Raw genomic sequence first — 22859 nt, 5'->3', positions numbered from 1 at the left:
GGAAAAAAGGTAAAGGGATTAAAAAGTACAAATTGGTTGTTACAGAATAATCATGGGGATATAAAGTACAGCATAGGGAATATAGTCAATAAAATTCTAGTAACTATGTATGGTGTCAGATGGGTGTGAGATTTATCAGATGATCACTTAGTAAGTTATGTAATGTCTAATCACTGAATTGTACACCTAAAACTAATATAATAATGTATGTCAACTGAAATTTAAAATTTTTTATATGATTTTTAAAAATGTGTTTCTGAAATTTGAGCTTTAGGGGACGCCAAAAGAACTTTTAACCCAGTCTTTGGGTCTTGGCTTTCTCTACATGCTGGTTGGTTGGTCACCAATATTTATAATGAATGTTAAACTGCTTTGAAAACATAAAACACAATTATAAGATGCTATCTTATAATAAAGATGATATTAACAATAGTGAGATTATAATTAAGTTTTTCTGTTCTGAAAAGAAAAAATTAAATCTATTGTATAAGCTACCTATACTAGAGAGACGTCTTCAGGATAATGGGGCATTTATGAAATATTATGATAATTACAATAGGTTCATTTTATTGTGTGCTTACAATTGAAGTCTATTTGGCTAAGATTTTATTAAGTGATATGTAAACATCTAGAATATTAAACTAATAATATTAAGAGCAGAGAAATATCTAAATATAAACAACAGCTTAGCTAAATTTTATTGAGAAGAAAATTAAATAATTTCATATTTAAGTGCTTTAACTCTTTCAGATTGTTTTGCATATAGTAGGTAATCAATATGATTTGATTTGTGTCAGTTTTTGAAGAATTATTTTATCAGACTGACATAAAGCATTGAATGTAACTCTGACTAATGTCTTTTTTCAAAACAAGGTCTTAGGTTATTATCTGCCACACAGTCACCCAGGGTGTTTGTGAGAAATGCTGATGCTTGAGCATCCCCCACACTCCTGCTACCTGAGACCTGTGAAGGAGGGACGGTGAACATGCACACCAGGTGGTTTGCATTGGTTTTTAGGCCCAGGAATGTTCAAGAACCATTACGTAAATTGTTGTCAGCCTTCACAAAAATCAAAGCAAAATGACAATGAAAGTATTACCACCTGCCCTAGAATCCTTTTGTCAATTTTGATGGACATCAAGAAGAAAAAAATGTATATAATTAGAAGAGAGATAGAGGTCAAAAGAAAAGCCTAAGAGATTAAATATATAGATACACTCACCTGTTTCAGGTGTTTTATGAAAAAAGGGTGAACTCCAGGACTGCCAGTAGCTTTTACCTGTTTCTCGACATCTCACTTGAAATACATATTTGGTATTTGGCTCCAAATAAAATGTTGACTGCTGCACATATGTAAAATTGGTATCAAATTCCTTAACCTAAAATGGATGAATAACAATAATGAAATGATAGAATGTGCTTTTAAAACTATTATTCAATTTAGCAGAAATGCATGAAGTACCTATTGTTTCAGGCACTCTTCTAGAGGCTGGGAAAACAAAGAGGAATAGGGTAGTTTAGGTAAAACATGGCCATAAATAATTAAATACATGCTATTTAACATTAAAAATGAAGTACAGCCCAGCCGGTGTGACTCAGTTATTGAGTGTCTACCTGTGAATCAGGAGGTCACAGTTTGATTCCCAGTCATGGCACATGCCAGGTTATGTATGGGTTGCAGGTTCAATCTCCAGTGTGGGGTGTGCAGGAGGCAGCCAGTCAATGATTCACTCTCATCATTGGTGTTTCTATCTCTGTCTCTCCCTCTCCCTTTCTCTCTCTGAAATCAATAAAAATATTTTTCGTTTTAAAATGAAGTACATATTGTATTTGATAACTGTCTCAGATTTTAAATTTCAAGAAAGTCCAAATGTAATATATTCTTCATTTTGAAATAGCTGATTATAATGGGGTAGAAAAAATGGGGGACCTAATAGCAATTGTTTGATTTCAGTTCTCTCTCTCTCTCTCTCTCTCTGCAGTTGGATATTTAGATCAATAATTATTCATGAATGGTTAAATAATTTCACTTGCTAATGATGACTTTTAGGAAAAATTACTCATAAGCTAAACTGTTAAATTGGTCCTTATTGCAAATTTATGCAGATTCTGTAAGACCTGTTATGTATATGTATGAGTGAGAAAATAAAATGAAACATTTAAGAAAGTTGAACTGTAAAAATCCAATGGAAGATAAGCAAGAAAATAGCTGAGGTATAAACTTAAAAATAATTTTCTGGGGCACTGCAACCTGCTACAAAACGTAATGAAAAACAACCCCCAAACAAGCTGCTTCAGACAGGAGAGAGAAATCATTTATACAGCACCGTTGTATGTTGTGATAAGGGATTTACTGAAAAAGTGAAGCATGATTGAAAGGTAGACTAAAGTATGTCTAAAAATGCATTTATGCAGCAGCTGGGAGAAAACAGTTACTAAACACTCATGAAAGAGAAAATTGAAACTATCAAGATATAGTTGTGTGGTTTTTTTTTTAAAGAGCAAGATAGCAACCTCATTTAGGGATTCTCCTGTTAAAGCCCAATTTTTTTTTTTTAAATCTTAACATAAATCTTTAAAATTTGCAATGCATTGAAAATATAAAATTCATGAAAAATATCTATATTGGGGATGTCATGCTCCTTGAGATATCATTCAGAGTTTCCATAAGTCATGTCTCTACCCATGGCTCTTGGAATTTTCTGCTATGTAAACATGACTGGTGACCCCTGAGGTCTACTGTGTTCCAGGAGACATTTTATTTGTGCCAAAAGTTTGACTTTCAAATGCATTCTTCTTCATATTAGTGTGGATGAAAGGGGCCACATGCTCACCTGACAAGCTCAGTAAAGGCCTTCATGGTGGTCTTGCAAACTCAGAGACCTAAAGTAACCACATGGTCTGAAATGGAACTTTAACTAAAAGCAGTTATGGTGGGCAGTTACATCCTAGGCCGGTATCTTCACTGACAAGGTCAACCTTTACCTTAACTGAGCCTGTCTTTTTGCATCCTATATAATAAAGAGGTAATATGCAAATAGACCCTCATGCCCTCGGGTCACAAGATGGCCACCCCCACGTTGTCACAAGATGCCTGGGCGGGAAGGGTTGGGGGAGGGGGTCAATTGGGGGAAAAGGAGTTATATGTAAAACTTTAGACAATAAAAATATTAATTAATTAAAAAAATATGGCCGACCCACATTGTCACAAGATGGCCGCCCCCACATTGTCACAAGATGGCCGGCAGGGGAGGGCAGTTGGGGGGGACCAGGTCTGCAGGGAAGGGCAGTGAGGGGCAATCGGGCTGGCAGGGGAGCAGTTTGGTGTCAATCAGGCTGGCAGGGGAGCGGTTAGGGGGCTATCAGGTAGGCAGAGTGGGTAGGAGCCAGCAGTCCCAGATTGTGAGATGGATGTTTCACTGCCAGGTTAGGCAGGGATCGGGCCTAAACTGGCAGTCAGACATCCCCCGAGGCATCACAGATTGAGAGGTTACAGGCTGGGCTGAGGGACACTCCCTCCAGTGCATGAATTTTGTGCACCGGGCCTCTAGCCTATAATAGCATACCCTTGAAATGTCTGGGTAACTTGTAACTTCCCTTTTTCTGGACCCCTTGGGGCACAACCTAATGTGCTTGGGCTCCAGGACAGATACCACAAATTCCTTCATTGTTATGTTAATTGTTCCTGCACCCACATAAGTATGTGTCTATCATTTTACTTTTTATCCAATCCCAGGAGTTTCCCTGCTTTGCTTTCTCCCACCTCTCTAGTCTATCACCACTGGATTTCATGTAAGCCACCCAAATCCCTTTCCTTTGATTGTATAAAATACAGATGTAACCCGCCATTCTCTGGAGCATTATCTCAATTCGTTGAGATTCTGCTTCCCGGCATATGTCGACAGTTTGGCTCAAATAAACTCACAAAAATTCTTTACAGGTTTCAATGTTTTTTTACATTAACATTAGCTTCTCTTAGAAGGGAGTTGTTATTCTCTAATATGTCTCTTGCCATTACATTTATAGATAAGTCCTCTTGAAGAAGTATCCTAAAGTATAGCCAGAATTCTAAACTAGAGAGAAAAATTTTACAGAACTGTTAGCAGTTCTATCATGAATCAAGCCAGGTGACTGCTTAGGGCCTTGCAACCACAAGATGACACTTCAAGATGATATTTTCAGAGGCTGAAATGAACATTGAGGGCTAGACCTAATTGAGCACCCACGGCAAGGGGATGATCTCAAGTGCAAGAAATAGGACTTTATTTTTTATAGCAGTTAATTTAGTTAGGTGAGGGCATAGAGACTCAATCTCCATCAGTTTGAGGTACCTCTTTTCTTATGGTTTCATCTAAGTTTCTGGGAGCATCCTTTTGTGGAGGGAAGGAGAATCTCAAACCTATTCAGAGAGTTCTATAATCCTGACTTCCTTCAAATCCCAACTTGGGACATGGCCCAGGGGCAGAGGGCCCTTCTCAGTGAATCACCAGTGTCTTAACTCTTTTGATTCTTCCCTCTTACCCCTGGCCCTGGCCAGTTTTAGCTCTTGCTGCTCAGGTAATCTTTATCTACTGTTTGATGGAGGAGGGAAGGGACATGATTATTGGGAAACTTAGTCATGACTAATCTCTTCCAAGTCTTCAGCATTTATACCTTTGAAATGCAAAGGCCAAGGATTTGGCCCTCTGCTATCTGTGTATTGTTCTATTAGTCATCCCAGGGAGAGAATGAATGCTTGGTTTTCTGCGGCCCATGAGCTAAGAATGGGTTTTACATTTTTTAAGTGTTTGGAAGAAAAATCAATGGAAGACTATTTCGTGATACATGAAAATTACATGAAATTCAAATTTCAGTGTCCAAAAATAAAATTTTACTGGAATGGAACAATGTCCACTCACTTAGTATCTGTTTTGATGCTGCCCATGCAAAGTTCAGTAGTTGGGACAGAGACCTTATGGCCTGCAAAGCCTAAATTGTTTACTGTTTGGACCTTGAATAAAAAGTTCGTCAATACCTTGGTCTTGTGTAATTAGAGAAGTGCATCACCATTAATCCATTTACTCCAACTTATTGGGAAGATTTCCTTAAATTACTATTTTTGCTGATAGGCACTATTAAAGGCAAATAATAATAGTTCATGTTTCATAGTATTATCTATGTGAACTAGACATTATAAGATTCAATATAGATACAAAATTATAGAACAGCCCTGTCTTCCAGAGGCTCACAATTACAGGATGGGGAAATATACTTGTAAACAGTTAGGTGTATTCAACATGGCAAAGAGTACACAGCAGTGGACAAGGATTGCTAAGAACTGAGCTCAAAATTTTGACACAGTTTGAGATGCCAGGAAGACAGTCCATGAAGATAACCAAGAAGGTAAATATTCTCCTACTAGAGGCCCGGTGCACAAAATTCATGCATGGGGGGGAGGGTCCCCTCAGCCCAGCCTGCACCTTCTTCAATCTGGGATCCCTCTCACAATCCAGGACTGCTGGTTCCCAACTGCTCCCCTGCCTGCCTGCCTGATTGTCCCTAACTGCTTCTGCCTGCCAGCCTGATCACCCCCCTAACCACTCCCCTGCCAGCCTGATCGATGCCTAATTGCTCCCTTGCCAGCTTGGTCACCCCTAACTGCCCTCCCCTGTCTGCCTGGTCACCCCTAACTGCCCTCCCTTGCAGGCCTGGTCCCTCACAACTGCCCTCCCCTGCTGGCCTGATTGCCCACAACTGCCCTCTCCTGCCAGCCATCTTGTGGCAGCCATCTTGTGTCCACATGGGGAAGGCCATCTTTGACCACATGGGGGCAGCCATCTTGTGTGTTGGAGTGATGGTCAATTTGCATATTGCCTCTTTATTATATAGGATGGTGTCAGCCTGGAGGATTGCCAGGAGGGCTGGTGAAACCTCACAGTCTATATGCAGCTTAACTAAAGGGGGCTGGAAAGCATTCTCAATGCACTGATTTTGCTTTTCAGGTGGGCTTCCTTTGCTCTATCAAGCCTGCTGCATAGCTCCCCCTGGAGGTTAAGATGAAGAATAATGATAACAGCCAGCATTTACTGGACATTAACTCCATTCTAGGCTCTGGGCTAGCTTCTTACAGCATTTGATCATCCCACAACCCTATGAGGTAAGTGCTTATCACATTCCTGTTTTAGCTATGGGAATAATGAGGCACAGAGAAGATAAGGAACTTGCCCAAGGTTGTACTACTAGAGAGCCAGAGCCAGGCTTTGAACTTGAGAGCCGGTGTGCTTAGTCACAAGGCTTTCCTGGTAGCTGTCTGGTGCCTGAAAGTACCTCCCTCCAGCAATGTCTGATGGAGGCAGAGCCAAGGTGGAAAAGTAAATCTGTAGTCCTTTGTGTCCGCCCACTCTTCTTGACTCTGGCTTCCTACATGGAGGCAAAGATAGCATCTTAGGCCTGACCCAGACAAAATTGGTAGGGTAGCAAATGTAAAGCTTCACTCTGGCTATTACTGACTGGATTTGGGTCATCAGGATAGAAATAGTAATTCACCTTTTTCTGTGTAAGTGGTTACATTTGGAAGAATCATAGCAGAAGGGATATGATACGGGCTTTTGATTGAAACCTGTTTTTTCATTTTCCAAATAGTTTATGGGATGCCCAAAGGGATGTACTAGTTAGATCTGTGAGAGGTTTTTAGTTACTGTGTAAAGTTTGGGGAACCTGTCTTAAGCTCTTTTAAGTCCAGTCTGTAATGGAGCTGATACTACCTATCACAAAAGATTGTTATGAAGATTACTGGTAAATGGGATAACAAATATTCTTCCAGTTTATTCATTTGTCTGATCCTATTAAAGAGAAGGGTTTTTTTTTTCTTTCTTTATTGATTAAGGTATTACATATGTGTCCTGAACCCCCCATTGCCCCCCCACCCCTGTCATGCCCTCACCCCCCTGGTATCTTTGTCCATTGGTTATGCTTATATGCATGCATACAAGTCCTTTGGTTAATATCTCCCTCTTATCCCCACCCTCCCCTACCTTCCCTCTGAGGTTTGAGCATCTGATCGATGCTTCTCTGTCTCTGGATCTGTTTTTGTTCATCAGTTTATGTTGTTCATTATATTCCACAAATGAGTTAGATCATGTGATATTTATCTTTCTCTGACTGACTTATTTCACTTAGCATAATGCTCTCCAGGACCATCCATGCTGTTGCAAATTGTAGGAGTTCCTTCCTTTTTATAGCAGCATAGTATTCCAGTGTGTATATGTACCACTGTTTTTTAATCCAATCATCTGCTGATGGGCACTTAGGCTGTTTCCAAATCTTAGCTATAGTAAATTGTGCTGCTATGGAAATAGGGGTGCATATATCCTTTCTGATTGGTGTTTCTAGTTTCTTGGGATATATTCCTGGAAATGGGATCACTGTGTCAAATGGGAGTTCCATTTTTAGTTTTTTAAGGAAACTCCATACTGTTCTCCACAGTGGCTACACCAGTCTGCATTCCCACCAGCAGTGCACGTGAGTTCCTTTTTCTCCGCCTCTTTGCCAGTACTTTCCATTTGTTGATGATAGCTATTCTGACAGGTATGAGATGATACCTTATTGTTGTTTTGATTTGCATCTCTCAGATGATTTGTGACTTTGAGCACGTTTTCATATGTCTCTTGGCCTTCCTATGTCCTCTTTCAAAAAGTATCTTATTTAGGTCAGTTGGCCATTTTTTGATTGGGTTGTTTATCTTCCTTTTGTTAAGTTGTATGAGTTCCCTGTAAATGTTGGAGATGAAACCCTAACTTTGGCAAGTATGTTCTCCCATGCAGTGGGCTTTCTTGTTGTTTTGTTGATGGTTTCTTTTGCTGTGCAGAAGCTTTTTATTTTGATGTAATCCCATTTGTTTATTTTCTCTTTAGTTTCCATTGCCATATGAGTTGTATTGGTGAAGAAATTGCTTCAGCATATGTCTGAGATTTCGCTGCCTATGGATTCCTCTAGTATTTTTATGGTTTTCTGTCTTACATTTAAGTCCTTGATCCATTTTGAGTTTATTTTTGTGTATGGTGTAAGTTGGTGGTCTAGTTACATTTTTTTGCATGTATCTGTCCAGTTTTCCCAATAGCATTTATTGAAGAGACTGTCTTGACTCCATTGTATGTTCTTGCCTCCTTTGTCAAATATTAATTGAGCATAGTGGTTTGGGTTGATTTCTGGGTTCTCTATTCTATTCCATTGGTCTATATGTCTGTTCTTGTGCCAGTACTAGGCAGTTTTACAGTGGCTTTGTAATATAGCTTGATATCTGGTATTGAGATCCCTCCTATTTTGTTCTTCTTTCTCAGGATTGCTATTTGGGGTCTTTTTTATTCCAGATGAATTTTTGGAGAGTTCTTTCTAGGTCTGTGAAATATGCCGATGGTATTTTAATGGGGAGTGCATTGAATCTGTAGATTGCTTTGGGTAGTATGGACATTTTTACTACCCAAAGTTATTTTTACTTCCATAGTTATTGGCCTATTGAGATGTTTAGATTCTTCCTGATTGAATTTTGGAAGGTTGTATTTTTCTAGAAATATGTCCATTTCCTCCAGGTTGTCCAGTTTGTTGGAATAGAGTTGTTCATAGTATTTTTTAACAATCCTTTGTATTTCTGTGGGATCTGTTGTTATTTCTCCTCTTTCATTTCTGATTTTGTTTATTTGGGTCCTCTCTCTTTACTTCTTGGTGAGCCTGGCTAGAGGTTCATCAACCTTATTTATCCTTTCAAAGAACCAGCTCTTGGTTTCATTGATCTTTAGTATTGTTTTTTTGGTCTCTATGTCATTTATTTCTGCTCTGATCTTTATTATCTCCTTCCTTCTGCTCACTCTGGGCTTTTCTTATTGCTCTCTTTCTAATTCTTTAAGTTGTAGAGTTAGATGATTTATTACCATTTTTTCTTGTGTTGTTTTTAAGGTAGGCCTGTAGAGCTATAAACTTCCCTCTCAGGACTGCTTTCACTGTGTCCCATAGATTTTGTATTGTTGTGTTTTCATTGAAAGAGAAGGTTTTGAAAAGTTAGCTCAAATTTACCGGTTACCGAGTCTCACAATGGCATATATAGCTCCACCAGGGGGAGCAGAGAACAAGAATTTCAACCAGAAAACAGCTGGTTTCTGAAAACCTATTCAGAGATTCAGATAACATAATTCCTTTGTATTTTCTAAACATTCTTGCAACCTGTTAATTTCTCCTACTTCTGCCAAATAAAGGAGTTTCCTATTCTCAGTATCATCCTATGACTGTCACACTACACAGGGCCCAGGTGTCCTATTTGAGCAAAACCCTATGAACTCAAAATCTAAGACTCAAGAATTTCATTTAGGTTGTTCTCAAATTTACCTAAGTTCAGCCTTGGCAAAAGAGTGGCTGTGGATTTTTGTTTAGTGATTATCTCATCTGTCCCAGGCGTTAAGCGTGGGGCTGCTGTGCACACAGATGCATAATTATTCAGGCATGGAGTCCAGCAGCACGGCCACCTGGTTCCTGCCCAAACGATGCAGAACATGGACTCGCATATCAGTGTAATCTGAACAACTGTGAAGTTCACATTTCTGATTTAAATGAACAAGGTAAATAAACTTCTGACAACAGGGATTTGTTTGAAAGAGCAATCTTTAGACGATGTCATGAAGTCAATATAGTTTTACCCTCATCTTCACACTCGTTAGCACATTGGTCCACAGCAAAACTCATGCTCAGAATGATGAGGCTGAAGCAGACGAAGGCTTTGGAGTCACACGGATCACCAAAGATTACTGTTAAATATACATTGTTTCATTTAACTCCATGAAAACTGGGAAATTTATACATGATACATAACTCACAATTGTTTTTTGAAAGAGATGGTTGTTATTTTATTTTATTTGGATGAGTATGTTCAATTCATCATGTTCACCCAGAACTTACTTTTCTTCCTTCCTTCCTTCCTTCCTTCCTTCCTTCCTTCCTTCCTTCCTTCCTTCCTTCCTTCCTCCCTCCCTCCCTTCCTTCGTTCTTTCTTTCTTTCTTTCTTTTTTTCTTTCTTTCTTTCTTTCTTTCTTTCTTTCTTTCTTTCTTTCCTTTCCTCCCCCCTCCCTCCCTCCCTCTCTTTCTTTTCTTTTCTTTTCTTTTCTCTTCTTTCCTTTCCTTTCCTTTCCTTTCCTTTCCTTTTCTTTTCTTTTCTTTTCTTTTCTTTTCTTTTCTTCTCTTTTCTTTTCTTTTCTTTTCTTTCACCATTCTCCTCCCCTTCCTCCCCTTTGGCAAACATTAGTTTGTTCTCTTTAACAATGGGTCTATTTTTGTTATTTATTTTGTTGTTGTTTTTTAGATTCCACATATAAGTGAAATCATATGATATTTGTTTTTCTCTGTCTGTCTTATTTCACTTAGCATAATGCCTTCTAGGTCCACCCATGTAGTCACAAATGGCAAGATCTCATTCTTTTTTAATTGCTGAGTAATATTCCATTGTGTGTGTGTGTGTATACTAGATATATCTCACATCTTCTTTATCCATGTATCCATCATATATGATAAATAACTCTCAAGCAAAACCAGGCAACTCCATTTATTAATTATTTTTACTAAAGGGCAGTTCATTGTAATCACACAAAAATAAAGTTGCATCTCTTTTCAAATTGGAACTTTTTTCTCAGACTAGTGTTATCCTATAGTTCAAATTAGTGAGTTTTTATTAATGTTCACAGGTGCTGTCATGTGATGTGATTTTATTAATGAACCTTGTACCTATGCCTCTCCCAAGATACTTGGTAACTTGTCATTGGTATTTGAGGATGATTAGTTTGTCTACCAGTAGACATTCACTTTGTAACCTTATACTCATCTAAGACTGAGGACTAAGAACTAAGTAGATGGACATATCTCAGCTGAACATTCAACTATTTAGCACTTTACAAAAGGCAGGTCTGTGAAATATCAGAAAACATCTCCCTGTGTGGAAGCATAGTTTAATCATTATTAAAACCAGAGTGGGCCGAAACCGGTTTGGCTCAGTGGATAGAGCGTCGGCCTGCGGACTCAAGGGTCCCAGGTTCGATTCCGGTCAAGGGCATGTACCTTGATTGCGGGCACGTCCCCAGTAGGGGGTGTGCAAGAGGCAGCTGAGCGATGTTTCTCTCTCATCGATGTTTCTAACTCTCTATACCTCTCTCTTACTCTCTGTAAAAAATCAATAAAATATATTTAAAAAAAAAAAGAAAAAACCAGAGTGGTATGAATATCACACAAAGAATCAGATAAAAACATGTCAAATAGATCACTGTAAGTCCCTGAGGTCACTGACTGTGGTTGGTGCTTTTTTTCATTCACTTACATACTAAAGAATAGTGAAAGTTAGCTTACATTCCAAGTTCGGTTTGTTGTAGCCTTGTGTCTCATTTCACAGGAAACCTTTTCAATTGTTGTTTGACTATTCCAATGAATTATGGTCTTGGGGACTGTAGTATTTATATCCTCAACCCTGGAAATGATGGCTTCTGAAGGTATCACTAGGAAAAAACAAAAACAAAAACCCAGCAATTTAAAACTTGCCTAGAGAGAAATGTGTATCTTTTCATCAATCTATGGACATGTTACAACTCATTACTGCCCTGGCCACATAGTTCACTTGGTGAGAGCATCGTCCCAATATGCCAAGGTTTTCGGTTTGATCCCTGGTCAGTGACACATACTAGAATCAACCAATGAATGCATATATAAGTGGAACAACAAATCAATATTCTCTCTCTCTCTCTCTCTCTCTCTCTCTCTCAGATCAATAAATAAATCTTAAAAATTATTAAAAAAACTCTTAAGTACTAAAAATAATTCCATGATCTAATTAACAATGAATGATTTTTTCCTTGTTTTCTATTCTGTTATATAGGAAACAATTGTTGTTGCTAAGTAAAATTCTATTCAGCCCATTCTTCAGTTCTTTTAAAAGGAACTCTAATAGTCTTGCCTTTCCTCCCCTCCCACACCCTTATAATTCTAACTAATGAAATTCCAGAGCCTGGCCTTATTAACATAATAATGTAAAAAAAGAAATAAAGGAGATAGCTCTTTTTCCCTGCATCTGTTTAGGAGAGATTTTTGCATCCTAAATTTACTTCAAATAATTTCATTTAATAAGTTGTTTAATTTAAACCTTTCACAGTAATATTATTTTTATTCTCTGGTGTTAGATGGAAATTTGTGTGAATATTTATATTTACTGCTAACTTGTTTTATTCTCCATTAAAACAAATCTGTATTTGAAAGTATGATTTGAACAAAGCAAGTCTCAAAAGACTCTAAGATTTTACCAATTATCACTATGTTCTATGAAAATAACTTTCAAAAGGGAATTGAAATTCTGATCGGTTCTTTCATTAGTTTTTTCGTTGTACTATGAGTAAGGGTGTAAATGAAATCTCTATATTTCTAAACTATATAAATACTTAAAAGTTTGTTCTGTCCAAACAGAATGGAATCATTGGTACTTTCTGATAGATCCTCCCTTCCCCCAACTGATGGACGGAGCATGACATAAACTCTACCTGCAGCCGGACATTCCTGAATACCTTATATGGACTGTACATTGAACCACCAATCAGCACCTGCCATATAAGTCCCCAATTCCTAAATCCCTAGGCCCCTAACCATGTACCTTACATGAAACCACCAATCAGCGTGGGCTGAGTGCCCTAAGCCCCGTTCCCTCTTTTCCTCCCCTTAAAAGGCACTCTCACCCCGGCAAGCTCTCTCTCTCTCTCTCTCTCTCTCTCTCTCTCTCTCTCTCTCCCTCTCTCCCCTTTTCCCCTCTGGAAGGCGGCCGGCAGGGTGATCTCCAATAAAGCCTGTGTCCTGGTATCCCATGGTCTCCAGCCCTCTGTTTCATCTTTCACTTTCCATTTCTCCTAAATGCATGCTTAGAATAAAAACAAACAAAACAAACAAAAAACCTATGACTTTTCTAGATGTATTATTATTGATATTATTGCATTCTTTTTAAAAAATCCTTACTTAAGGATATGTTTATTGATTTTTTAGAGAGAGAGGTTGTTTGTCTCCCATTTGCATTCCAACCGGGAATGAATCTACAACGTAGGCATGTTACCTGACTGGGAATCAAACCCACAATCTTTTTGGTGTACAGGATGATGCTCCAACCAACTGAGCCACCTGGCGGGGACCTCTACTTGTATTATTTAATAAAAAGCTCAAGACTGTATGTGTGTTTTTAGGGACCATTGTTAAAGTTTAATATCCTCTATGAATTCATCTTCTTTTCACTTATTCTAAATGTAGGAAGTATTCTTTGGGGAAATTATATTTTAATTATTAATAACTATTATCTAAAATTATGTGCACAGGTATATGATTTATAGAGAAATATAAAAATTAAAGATTTGCTCTCTAGTAGCACAGTCGTAGAATAAAATCCTTGGGCTAAACCTAGAGCAGGACAGAAGTAGTAGTAGTAGAATTAGTCTAATTAAAGACCTTACTGGACCAAACTTTTATCAGCTGAATCCCATAGTTGATTTCCTATAGCTAGTATACACTTCTTATAAGAAGAATCAGTATTCAGAGATCTCTGGAGTCAGGGAAGTAGACCCCATTGGGGGCTCTGAGCAAGCTAACATTATGCAGGGAAGTGGACCTTCTGAGGCCACTGGAGACCACATAAGCACCCTTAGTGCTGTGTTATTTACCCGCTCCTGTCTCCCACTTCTGAGTTTGGCCTGCCACTGCTAGAGCAGCACAAGCATTCATTTGCAGGAAGAAATTTCTGGGAGGAACCAAAATCTGTTTAGTCCTATGAGAAATGCAGATCACAATAAGTCAGGTTTAAGATAGAGTCTCAGCACAGTAGAGATCTAAGCCTTTAGATCTGCATGAGATTATATATTTTAAAAAATAAATATGTTATATAACATGTACTTGAACATATTGTTTGTTACACAAGATTCAAATGTTAAATTTTTGCTGTCATTGCTTAGGTTCAAACCTTCCCATAAGATTTTAGATTTTTATTTTGGTTTTGTTTTTCTCTATTTTACATTTATTAAAGAACTGTCAAATCTATACCCAACTGTAAAAGAGAACTTAGGATATGATAAAATATATGATAAAAGTATAAAAGAAAATATCTATAATAAGAAGTAAATGACAAATATTATGTAATAACTAATCATCCATTTGGAAAACAACCCAAATTAGATTCTATGGAAGATATTGATTGGTGGCCAAACAACCATTCCCAAACCTCTTTTCCCTTATAGAAGAGGTAGCTTTGATCCTTAATTTATTGGTAATAATTCCGTTGCTTTTTTCCTACCTCACATGTATTTCTCTATACACAATGTATTATTCAGTTTTGCCTGCCATGAAATATTTATACATTGAAAAAAAATCCAAAAATCCCCCCAAAACTGTCATGTCATCATAGATACCTTTTTTGAAGATTCCACTTGTCCTATCTAATAAAAGAGTAATATGCAAATTGACTGTCACTCCAACACACAAGATGGCCGCCCCCATGTGGTCAAAGATGGCCACCACAAGATGGCCGGCAGGGGAGGGCAGTTGGGAGGGACCAGGCCTGCAAGGGAGGGCAGTTGGGGTGACCAGGCCAGCAGAGGAGGGCAGTTGGGGGCGACCAGATTGGCAAGGGAGGGCAGTTAGGGGTGACCAGGCTGGCAGAGGAGGGCAGTTAGGGGCAAACGGGCAGCAGACGAGCAGTTAAGCGTCGATCAGGCTGGCAGGAGAGTGGTTAGGGGCAATCAGGCAGGCAGGCAGGCAAGCAGTTGGGAGCCAGCAGTCCTGGATTGTGAGAGGGATGTCCAACTGCCCGTTTAGGCCAGATCCCTCGAGGGATCCCAGATTGGAGAGGATGAAGGCTGGGCTGAAGGACACCCCCCCCCCCCATGCACAAATTTCATGCACCGGGCCTCTAGTATTGAAATAAATAGCATGTATTTACCCATAATTATTCATTGGGGAACATTAATGTTCAAAATGGCAGCCAGAAAGCACTGCGCTTTCTGTATTCTAATTTATTTCTCTACAAGAGAAGTTAAGCATTCCTCTCACATGTCATTTTGGCACAGTGTTACTGCACTATTAACTCAGCCCTGCCTTTCAGCACAGCCTAACTTAATTAAAGCCCAATCCCATAGCTATTATGTGGAAATTGCTTCCAGGAGAGTCCACTTTCCTCAGTTTCATAGAACAGTTCATTTATCTAACTTGCAATATCTCATTCTTAAAGTGTCACAAGTGAAAATAGCTCATCTGTTAATATTCTGGTGGCTTTGTTGTGTGAAGTCCTCTATCTGTTATATTATCTGGATGATGATGAGGAGGAGGAGGAGAAGGAGGAGGAGGAGGAACAACTCCAAACAAGAAGCTTCTTTATTCATGGTGTGAGAAGTCAGATTTGCTGGTGGTGGCAACCAGATAAGATTTTTGCTTTATGGGAGGTGGGGTGATAATTAACTATGACAAGTTAACAAGTTTGGGACGAAATCTAGCTGTCCTACTAGCTATGCAACCTTGAGCAAATTATTTTATCTCTTTCTTCATCTGTAAAATGGGCACAGTACCATGTGTGATTGTTTTCAGAACTTAATGTGATATGCTTGTTGTCTAGAACACAATTAAATAATATTATGATCATAATAAGGTCACAATGATAATAACAGTAATACTGCTACTACTAATTTATTTACTAAAAATCATATTGCCCAAATGATAGTGGATATGACAGCCTTTAATTATCATTAATCTGTCAAGGTAAATCTGTTGTAAGAAAAGAGCATGTTACCCCATCCTACCTCAAAATGTAAATTTACAAAAATGTATAGGTCATGGTCAAGAGAACTGTAACTCCAAGAATATACAATACAATGGAATTATTTTTCATCACCATCGTCAGCAGTGTTTATTTCAAATCCAAAATTCAGAGCATAATGACAGATTTTTAGACTAATACTGTTAGTTGAGATGGTTGACATAAGTCCAGACGGAAGTTGAGAAATTAAGATTTTAGTTCCAATAGAAAATCTTTGTGATCCCCCAAAGATACTCATGTTGTACCCCATAAGAAGGCATGACATCTCCTAAGTCAGGGGTCGGCAAACCGCGGCTTGCGAGCCACATGCGGCTCTTTGGCCCCTTAAGTGTGGCTCTTCCACAAAATACCACGTGCGGGCACGTACGTACACTGCAATTGAAACTTCGTGGCCCATGTGCAGAAGTTGGTTTTCGGTCTGGGCGAGTCTATTTTGAAGAAGTGGCTTTGGAACACTCAAGGGGCCAAAGAGCCACATGTGGTTCGCAAGCCGTGGTTTGCCGACCACTGTCCTAAGTTATTAGTCAACAGGAAAATTGTCAGACACATTGTACTGTGCGTTTAAATAAAAACTGAGGATAGTAGTTGAGGATGTTGAAATTAGAAGCTCCCTAGCTCTGCAATCTCAAATTTCTTAATTCAACTTAGCCTCAGTTTTCTCATGTATACATTACAATACCTTCTGCAAAATAGAGCTGTTGTGAGTGTTAAATAAGATGATGTATGTAATAGCAGTTAGCCTGAAGAAAGTGCTGCATAATTGTTAGCCTGCTGAAATCATCCTTCATATAGTAATCTTCCTTATCCGTGGCTGACAGGTCCAAGACTCCCAGTAGATGCCTAAAACCACAGATAGTACCAAACCCTAGGAATACTATGTTTTCTCCTGCACATATATACCTATGAAAAAGTTTAACTTATAATTAGGCACAGTAAGAGATTAACAACAATAACTAGAAATAGAATAGAACAATTACAATAGTATCCTATATAATAAAAGCCCAGTGACCGAACGGCGGAATGACCAGAACGACCAGTCGACCAGTCATTATGATGTGCACTGACCAGCAGGGGGCAGACGCTCAATGCAGGAGCTGCCCCCTGGTGGTCAGTGTGCTCCCACAGTGGGAGTGCCACTCAGCTGACTGGGATGAGCAGCGCTCCCACAGTGGGTGATTCCCACAGGCCACGCCCCCCACCAGTGCACCCATCCCATGCACGGGGCCTCTAGTACTGTAATAAAAGTTATGTGAATGTGCACTCTCTTTCATAATATAATTTGCACTATTCTTACCTTTTCACTTAAAGGAGGCACTTTACACTTCTCTCTGGAATATCTGAATTGTCAGCATCACTACCCTTGCATTTTGTGGCATTATTAAGTAAAATAAGGGTTACTTGAACACAAACAATGTGACAGTAAATCTGATAACCAAGAGAGCTACTAAGTGACTGCTAAATAGGAAGTGTATATACTAGTATAGCAGGTGGATATACTGGGTAAAAGGATGACTCACAACCTGGGCAGAATTTAACAGGATGGTTCGAGACTTAATCACCCTACTCAAAATGATAAACTATTTAAAACTTGTGAATTGTTTATTTCTGGAATTTTTCATTTAATATTTTTGGGCCATGGTTGACCACACATAACTCAAATCACATAAAGCAAATCCACAAATAAGGGTTGGCTACTATGATAAAAACAGGAATAACTGGGACAAGGATCTCCAAAGAGGGTGATTCACATTTGGTGTTCATTGGCTGAACTCTGGCTTTAGGGCTGGGATGTAGTTGTAAAATGCTCAAGTTGTAAAAGGACAAATTACTTTTTGGAATTTATCTTCAGAAGAAAACCAACTACAAGCAAAACTTTAGCCAAAAGGTTTTTCATGGCAATCCTATCTAATAAAGAGGGAATATGCTAATTGACCATCACACCCTCACAAAGATGGCAGCGCCCACAGCTAATAAGGAGGGAATATGCTAATTGACTGCCATGACCTCAAAGATGGCAGCGCCCACAGCCACAAGATGGCGGCGCCCAGTCCCCTCAGCCCCTCCAGGGCAGCAGGTGCACAGAGCAGCCAGGCCTGCCCCCAGGTGGGCCCAGCTGCTCCGCGTGCCTGCCTCCAGAGTCCCCCAGTCTCCTCAGCCCCCCAGCTGCCCAGAGCCGGCCCGAGGTGCAGGCAAGCCTCAGATGGTGGCTGCCCAGCTGCCCAGGGTCAGCCCGAGGGATGACCAAACGACTGAACAAGCAGGCTGCGTGGGGCGACCAGGCCGTCAGGGGGGTTAGTGAGGGACAACCAAACAACTGAACAAGCAGGCTGTGTGGGGTGACCAGGCCAGCGGGGGAGCCATGAGGGACAACCAGGCTGGCGGGGGGGGGGGCAGTTGGGGGTGACCAGGCCAGCAGGTGGGGCTGTTGGGGGGTGACCAGGTTAGCGGGGGGGAGGGGGGGAGAGGACTGTTGGGGGCAACCAGGCTGGCAGGGAGGGGCAGTTGGGGGCAACTAGGCTGGCAGGGGGGCAGTTGGGGGTGATTAGGCTGGCAAGGGGCAGTGAGGGGTGACTAGGCCAGCAAGGGGAGGCAGTTGGGGGCGACCTGGCCAGCAGATGGGGGCAGTTAGGGGCGACCAGGCCAGCAAGGGGGGGGAAGTTAGGGGTGATCAGGCCAGCATACAGAGACAGTGAGGGGCGATCAGGCCAGGTGGGGGGGGGGCAGTTAGGGGCGATCAGACAGGCAAGCAGGTGAGCGATTAGGAGCCAGCAGTACAGGATTGTGAGAGGGATGTCTGACTGCTGGTCTAGACCGGCAGTCGGACATCCCCTGAGGGGTCCCGGATTGGAGAGGGTGTAGGCTGGGCTGAGGGCCCCCCCACCACCAGTGCATGCATTTCGTGCACCAGGCCTCTAGTAATTTATAATGGTGAAAAATTGAAAACAGTCTAAATCTTCAACAATAGTGACTAGTTAATGACATTTGTTAAAATATTATTGTAGATTAAACTAATAGAAATATTTATTCTATATTGTAAGTCAAAAAAGGCAAGTTCTAAAAATATCTGAAACAAAAAATATTAACATTTGTTAAATTTGGCTGATAAAGATCTCTACAAAATCTCCACAATTTTCTATGTATTTTGTAAAACTTTTCAAAATAAAAACAAAAACATAGCTTCCACAATAGTGCATACAGAAGAAATTCTTTATTATGCTGCACTTCTCAGAACATAAGACTCATAATACTTTATTCTAATTCTTATTTCCTTCCATCTTCCCTGGTAGACTTTAAGATATTTAGGGTAGCAGGTACCTTGTCTATTTATTCCCCGTAGACCTTAGAACAATCCTTGAACATAAAAAGTTATCAGTATTTAAAAAAACAGATACACCCATGTAGAAATTATGGGTAATCCTTGTTTTCTTTATCATGATCTACAAGAACTTTTGCGGAACTCCTTTTAGATCTAAACTTCACTTAACTAGGTCAGCACAAATTAGTTGTTTATTTGTAAATACAGTATATAATTTCTTATTCTTTACCTATATCATCCAGGTGAACTTGCAGTTGTTTTGACTCCTCCGTACCTAGTACATTTGCAGCTTGGACCCAAACCAAATACTTCTTGCCTCCTTGTAATGAGTCAGTGGAGATGTTAATATAATTTGAGGCGAGATATTGTTGTTCTTCTTCTGTCTCTAAACTTTAAAAAAAGATCATAATTACCAGTTATGTTTGGCTTGAATTAATTATTCCTGAATTTTTTGATGCTACCTTTTTAGCTGGCTTTCAGAAATCAACATTTACTGAGAAAAAAAAAAAATAGATCAAACTTGATTTTATCTTGAGAATTTAAAAAAAGAAATTGAGCCCTAACTGGTTTGGCTCAATGGATAGAGCGTCAGTCTGCGGACTGAAAGGTCCCAGGTTCGATTCTGGTCAAGGGCATGTACCTTGGTTGCAGGCACATCCCCAGTAGGAGGTGTGCAGGAGGCAGCTGATCGATGTTTCTGACTCTCTATCCCTCTCCCTTCCTCTCTGTAAAAAATCAATAGAATATATATTTTTTTTAAAAGAAATTGAAAACTATCTATGACTACAATGTGACTTTCATGGGCCCTAAACAATTTTGCCTTCATGGACTCCTTCTATTAAGAAAATAAAAAAAGTATGTATGTGTGTAGGTGTGTTTATGTTTATATATACATATACATACCTATGTTTTTATAATATTTTACAACTGTTGCTATAAAAGCAAATATATTAATATCACATATTAAAACATTTTATCTGACTTAACAATAATTTTTTCCTTTTGATTTTAAATGAAATTAATCATTTTCATGGGCTTCTGAAATAGGCACTACTCCTACTGTGCCTATTGAGTAAGTCAGCTCTGGACATAGCTTGAAATACATGAGCACCCTCTGGGAAAGGGCATTGCATAGGGGCTCAGTGCAAGGGTTCAGATGTAGGATAACCATAAGAATGAGATGAGGGGTGATGGGGGGAGGCGGGGGCGGGAGATTTGGATGGGGGGAACACTAACCTTCCAGATAGAACAAAAACCCAGCATGTTCTGAAACAAATAAATGAAATGACATGCCAGTTTTGAGAAAGTTCAACAAGTTCAATACTCTGGGGCATAAAAGTATAAGAAATAACTTGAAGTAGAGCAGACCAGATCAAAAAGACCTTCTACGTATTTTGAGGTTAGAAATGACTAGCTCTGGTGGTTGATTGAATGAGGGGATGGACAAGATAGAGGAGAGAGACCCACTCTGGAATGAGAGAGATAGAGAGCTATTAAATTATCACTTCCAATTACATTTATCTAAGATTTTATAATTGAATATTGAGGATGTCTGACCCACCAATTAAAATTTCCAGTTATTTGTTAAGGCTAACACTTAACATTTTATTAACTGACATTACCTTTGAACAAAAAGTTTGAGCCTCTCTTTTAAGTCTTTGAAAAAATTTACTCTGTAATATTTTAAGGGGGTGGGAGATTGGGAGTAGTGGAGAGGAGAGTACTGAGGAATGTCTCTTCCCTCATTTTCTGGTTCTGTAAGGAGAAATTGACTTTAAACGTCCCCTCCTCTTGTCCTGCCCCTCGCTCTCTCTTTCCTCTTGAAAATGGGGGTGATTCTACTCAAAAATAACTGGGCCTGGGCCTCAGTCCCTTCCTCTTTCCTTTTCCCTCAGGAGTCAGAAGCCCAGGGAGATGTCCTTTTCTAGGCTGCTCCTCCAATATGCTATTAGATTTTTTTTTAAATATATCTTTATTGATTTCAGAGAGATGCAAAAGGGAAAGAGAGATAGAAACATCAATGATGAGAGAGAATCATTGATCGGCTGCCTCCTGCATAACCCACACTGGGGATCAAGCCCGCAACCCAGGCATCGAACCATGACCTCCTGGTTCATGGGTCAATGCTCAACCACTGAGCCACACCAGCCAGGCAAAATCAGCATTTCTTGTCAGTTACTCCATTATTGTCAATAGCATGCTGCCTCTCTCATATCCTCAGTTTGCCTTTGTTTGTGTGCCATTTAAAAAAATTCATTGATTTGAGACAGACACACAGAGAGAGAGAGGTAAGGAAGGAAAGAGGGAGAGAGAGACAGAAAGAGACATTGATCTATTGTTCTACTTATTTATGTATTAATTGGTTGTTTCTCATATGTGCCCTGACCGGAGATTGAACCTGCAACCTTGACATATCTAGACGATTCTCTAACCAATTGAGCTACCCAGCCAGAGCTCTCAGTTTTCCATTTTTAATAATTTTCTCTCTAAAATAAATAAATAAATAAATAATAATAATAATAATAATAATAATAATTTTCTCTCCATCACACTTAAGAGACAACCAAAGAAGAGAAGCATTTTTAAAAAAGATTATTTTCTTATATTCTCCCTGTTTTGGGAGCTGTGACCATGGTCTAGGTTCTCTCTCTGTATTAATTGCCTATGGTGTATTACTTGTAGATTCCTAAGTTAGTTGTACTACATTGTGAAACCTAACTTGATATAGAAATCTAATTTAGAAGGGAAATAACCTTGGAATTCGAACAACGGTGAAAAGACAAGTACCTTACATTCTTATATTTAACGAATAGAACGCTTCACAAATTTGTATGTCATTTTCATTCAGGGTCTTCTCCATCTTCTGCGCTGTTCCAGTCATCGTATTGGTGCTGCAGAGGCAAGCACCTGCCTGATTGTTTATCTAATACCATTAACTGCTCTCTGTCCTGAGGAACTGACTTGATAGGCTTTGTGGGGAAGAAACAGTTTAAAAATCACTGGCATTTCCTCCCTGGGGCTCCACTTCAGGCCCTGTTCCTATTATGTGTCTATACAGCAACTCCCGAATTTCTCCAGCCCCACAGGACCCCAGCCAGGATTATAACTTGCCAGCCACTTAGATTTGTTGGAATCCAGAGTAACGTGCTGGCTAAGACACAAAACTTCATGGAGAAAAAGAGGAATCAGCCTTATACTACCATGAAATAAATGCATTTATAAATCAAAATACTACATAAATTATATTTCTATTTTTTAAACTTATTGCCACTATCAGAGCAGGATAACCTCAGAAGGCAATAAAAAAATCTCTCTAAGGCTGACAGAGGGTGGGGGGAGGGGTGTCCACAGCATGCAGGTGGCAGCAGCTACTCTATCTTGTTCAGCTCAGATTTCTAACTCTCAGTATATATGTATTTTCCAGTGCTGCCTCTTTCCTCTCACCAGCAGGGAGATCACTATGAGCACCATGAGAGGACAAGAAGAACATATCATCCTGGGTCCAGGTGAGGCCGTGTGCCCCTGGGTCTGGGAGAGACCACGTGCCCCTGGGTCCGGTGAGGCCACGTGCCCCTGGGTCCGGGTGAAGCCGTGCCCCTGGGTCCGGCCGAGACCAAACCAGAGAGAGTCGGACCTGCATTACCACCATTTGTCCACCATCCAGAGCTGAAAAGTCAGTGCCGACATGTACACATAAGGAACTGGTG

At 39.7% G+C, this 22859-nt stretch overlaps 1 protein-coding gene across 1 annotated transcript in view; it reads right to left on the bottom strand.

Annotated features, from left to right (window-relative positions):
- The window catches only part of IL23R (interleukin 23 receptor), an 81444-nt gene that overhangs the window by 34472 nt on the left and 24113 nt on the right, over window positions 1–22859 (bottom strand). Inside the window, exons 5-7 of the mRNA XM_054721122.1 lie at window positions 19382–19542; window positions 11360–11505; window positions 1224–1380 (exon numbers count right to left, since the gene is read on the bottom strand). Of these exons, the coding sequence (XP_054577097.1) occupies window positions 1224–1380; window positions 11360–11505; window positions 19382–19542 (464 nt within the window). The remainder of the gene's footprint in view (window positions 1–1223; window positions 1381–11359; window positions 11506–19381; window positions 19543–22859) is intronic.

This window comes from Eptesicus fuscus, chromosome 9 (genome assembly GCF_027574615.1).
Source record: "Eptesicus fuscus isolate TK198812 chromosome 9, DD_ASM_mEF_20220401, whole genome shotgun sequence".
Lineage (NCBI taxonomy): Eukaryota > Metazoa > Chordata > Mammalia > Chiroptera > Vespertilionidae > Eptesicus > Eptesicus fuscus.
This window is presented reverse-complemented; position numbering and strand designations above follow the sequence as displayed.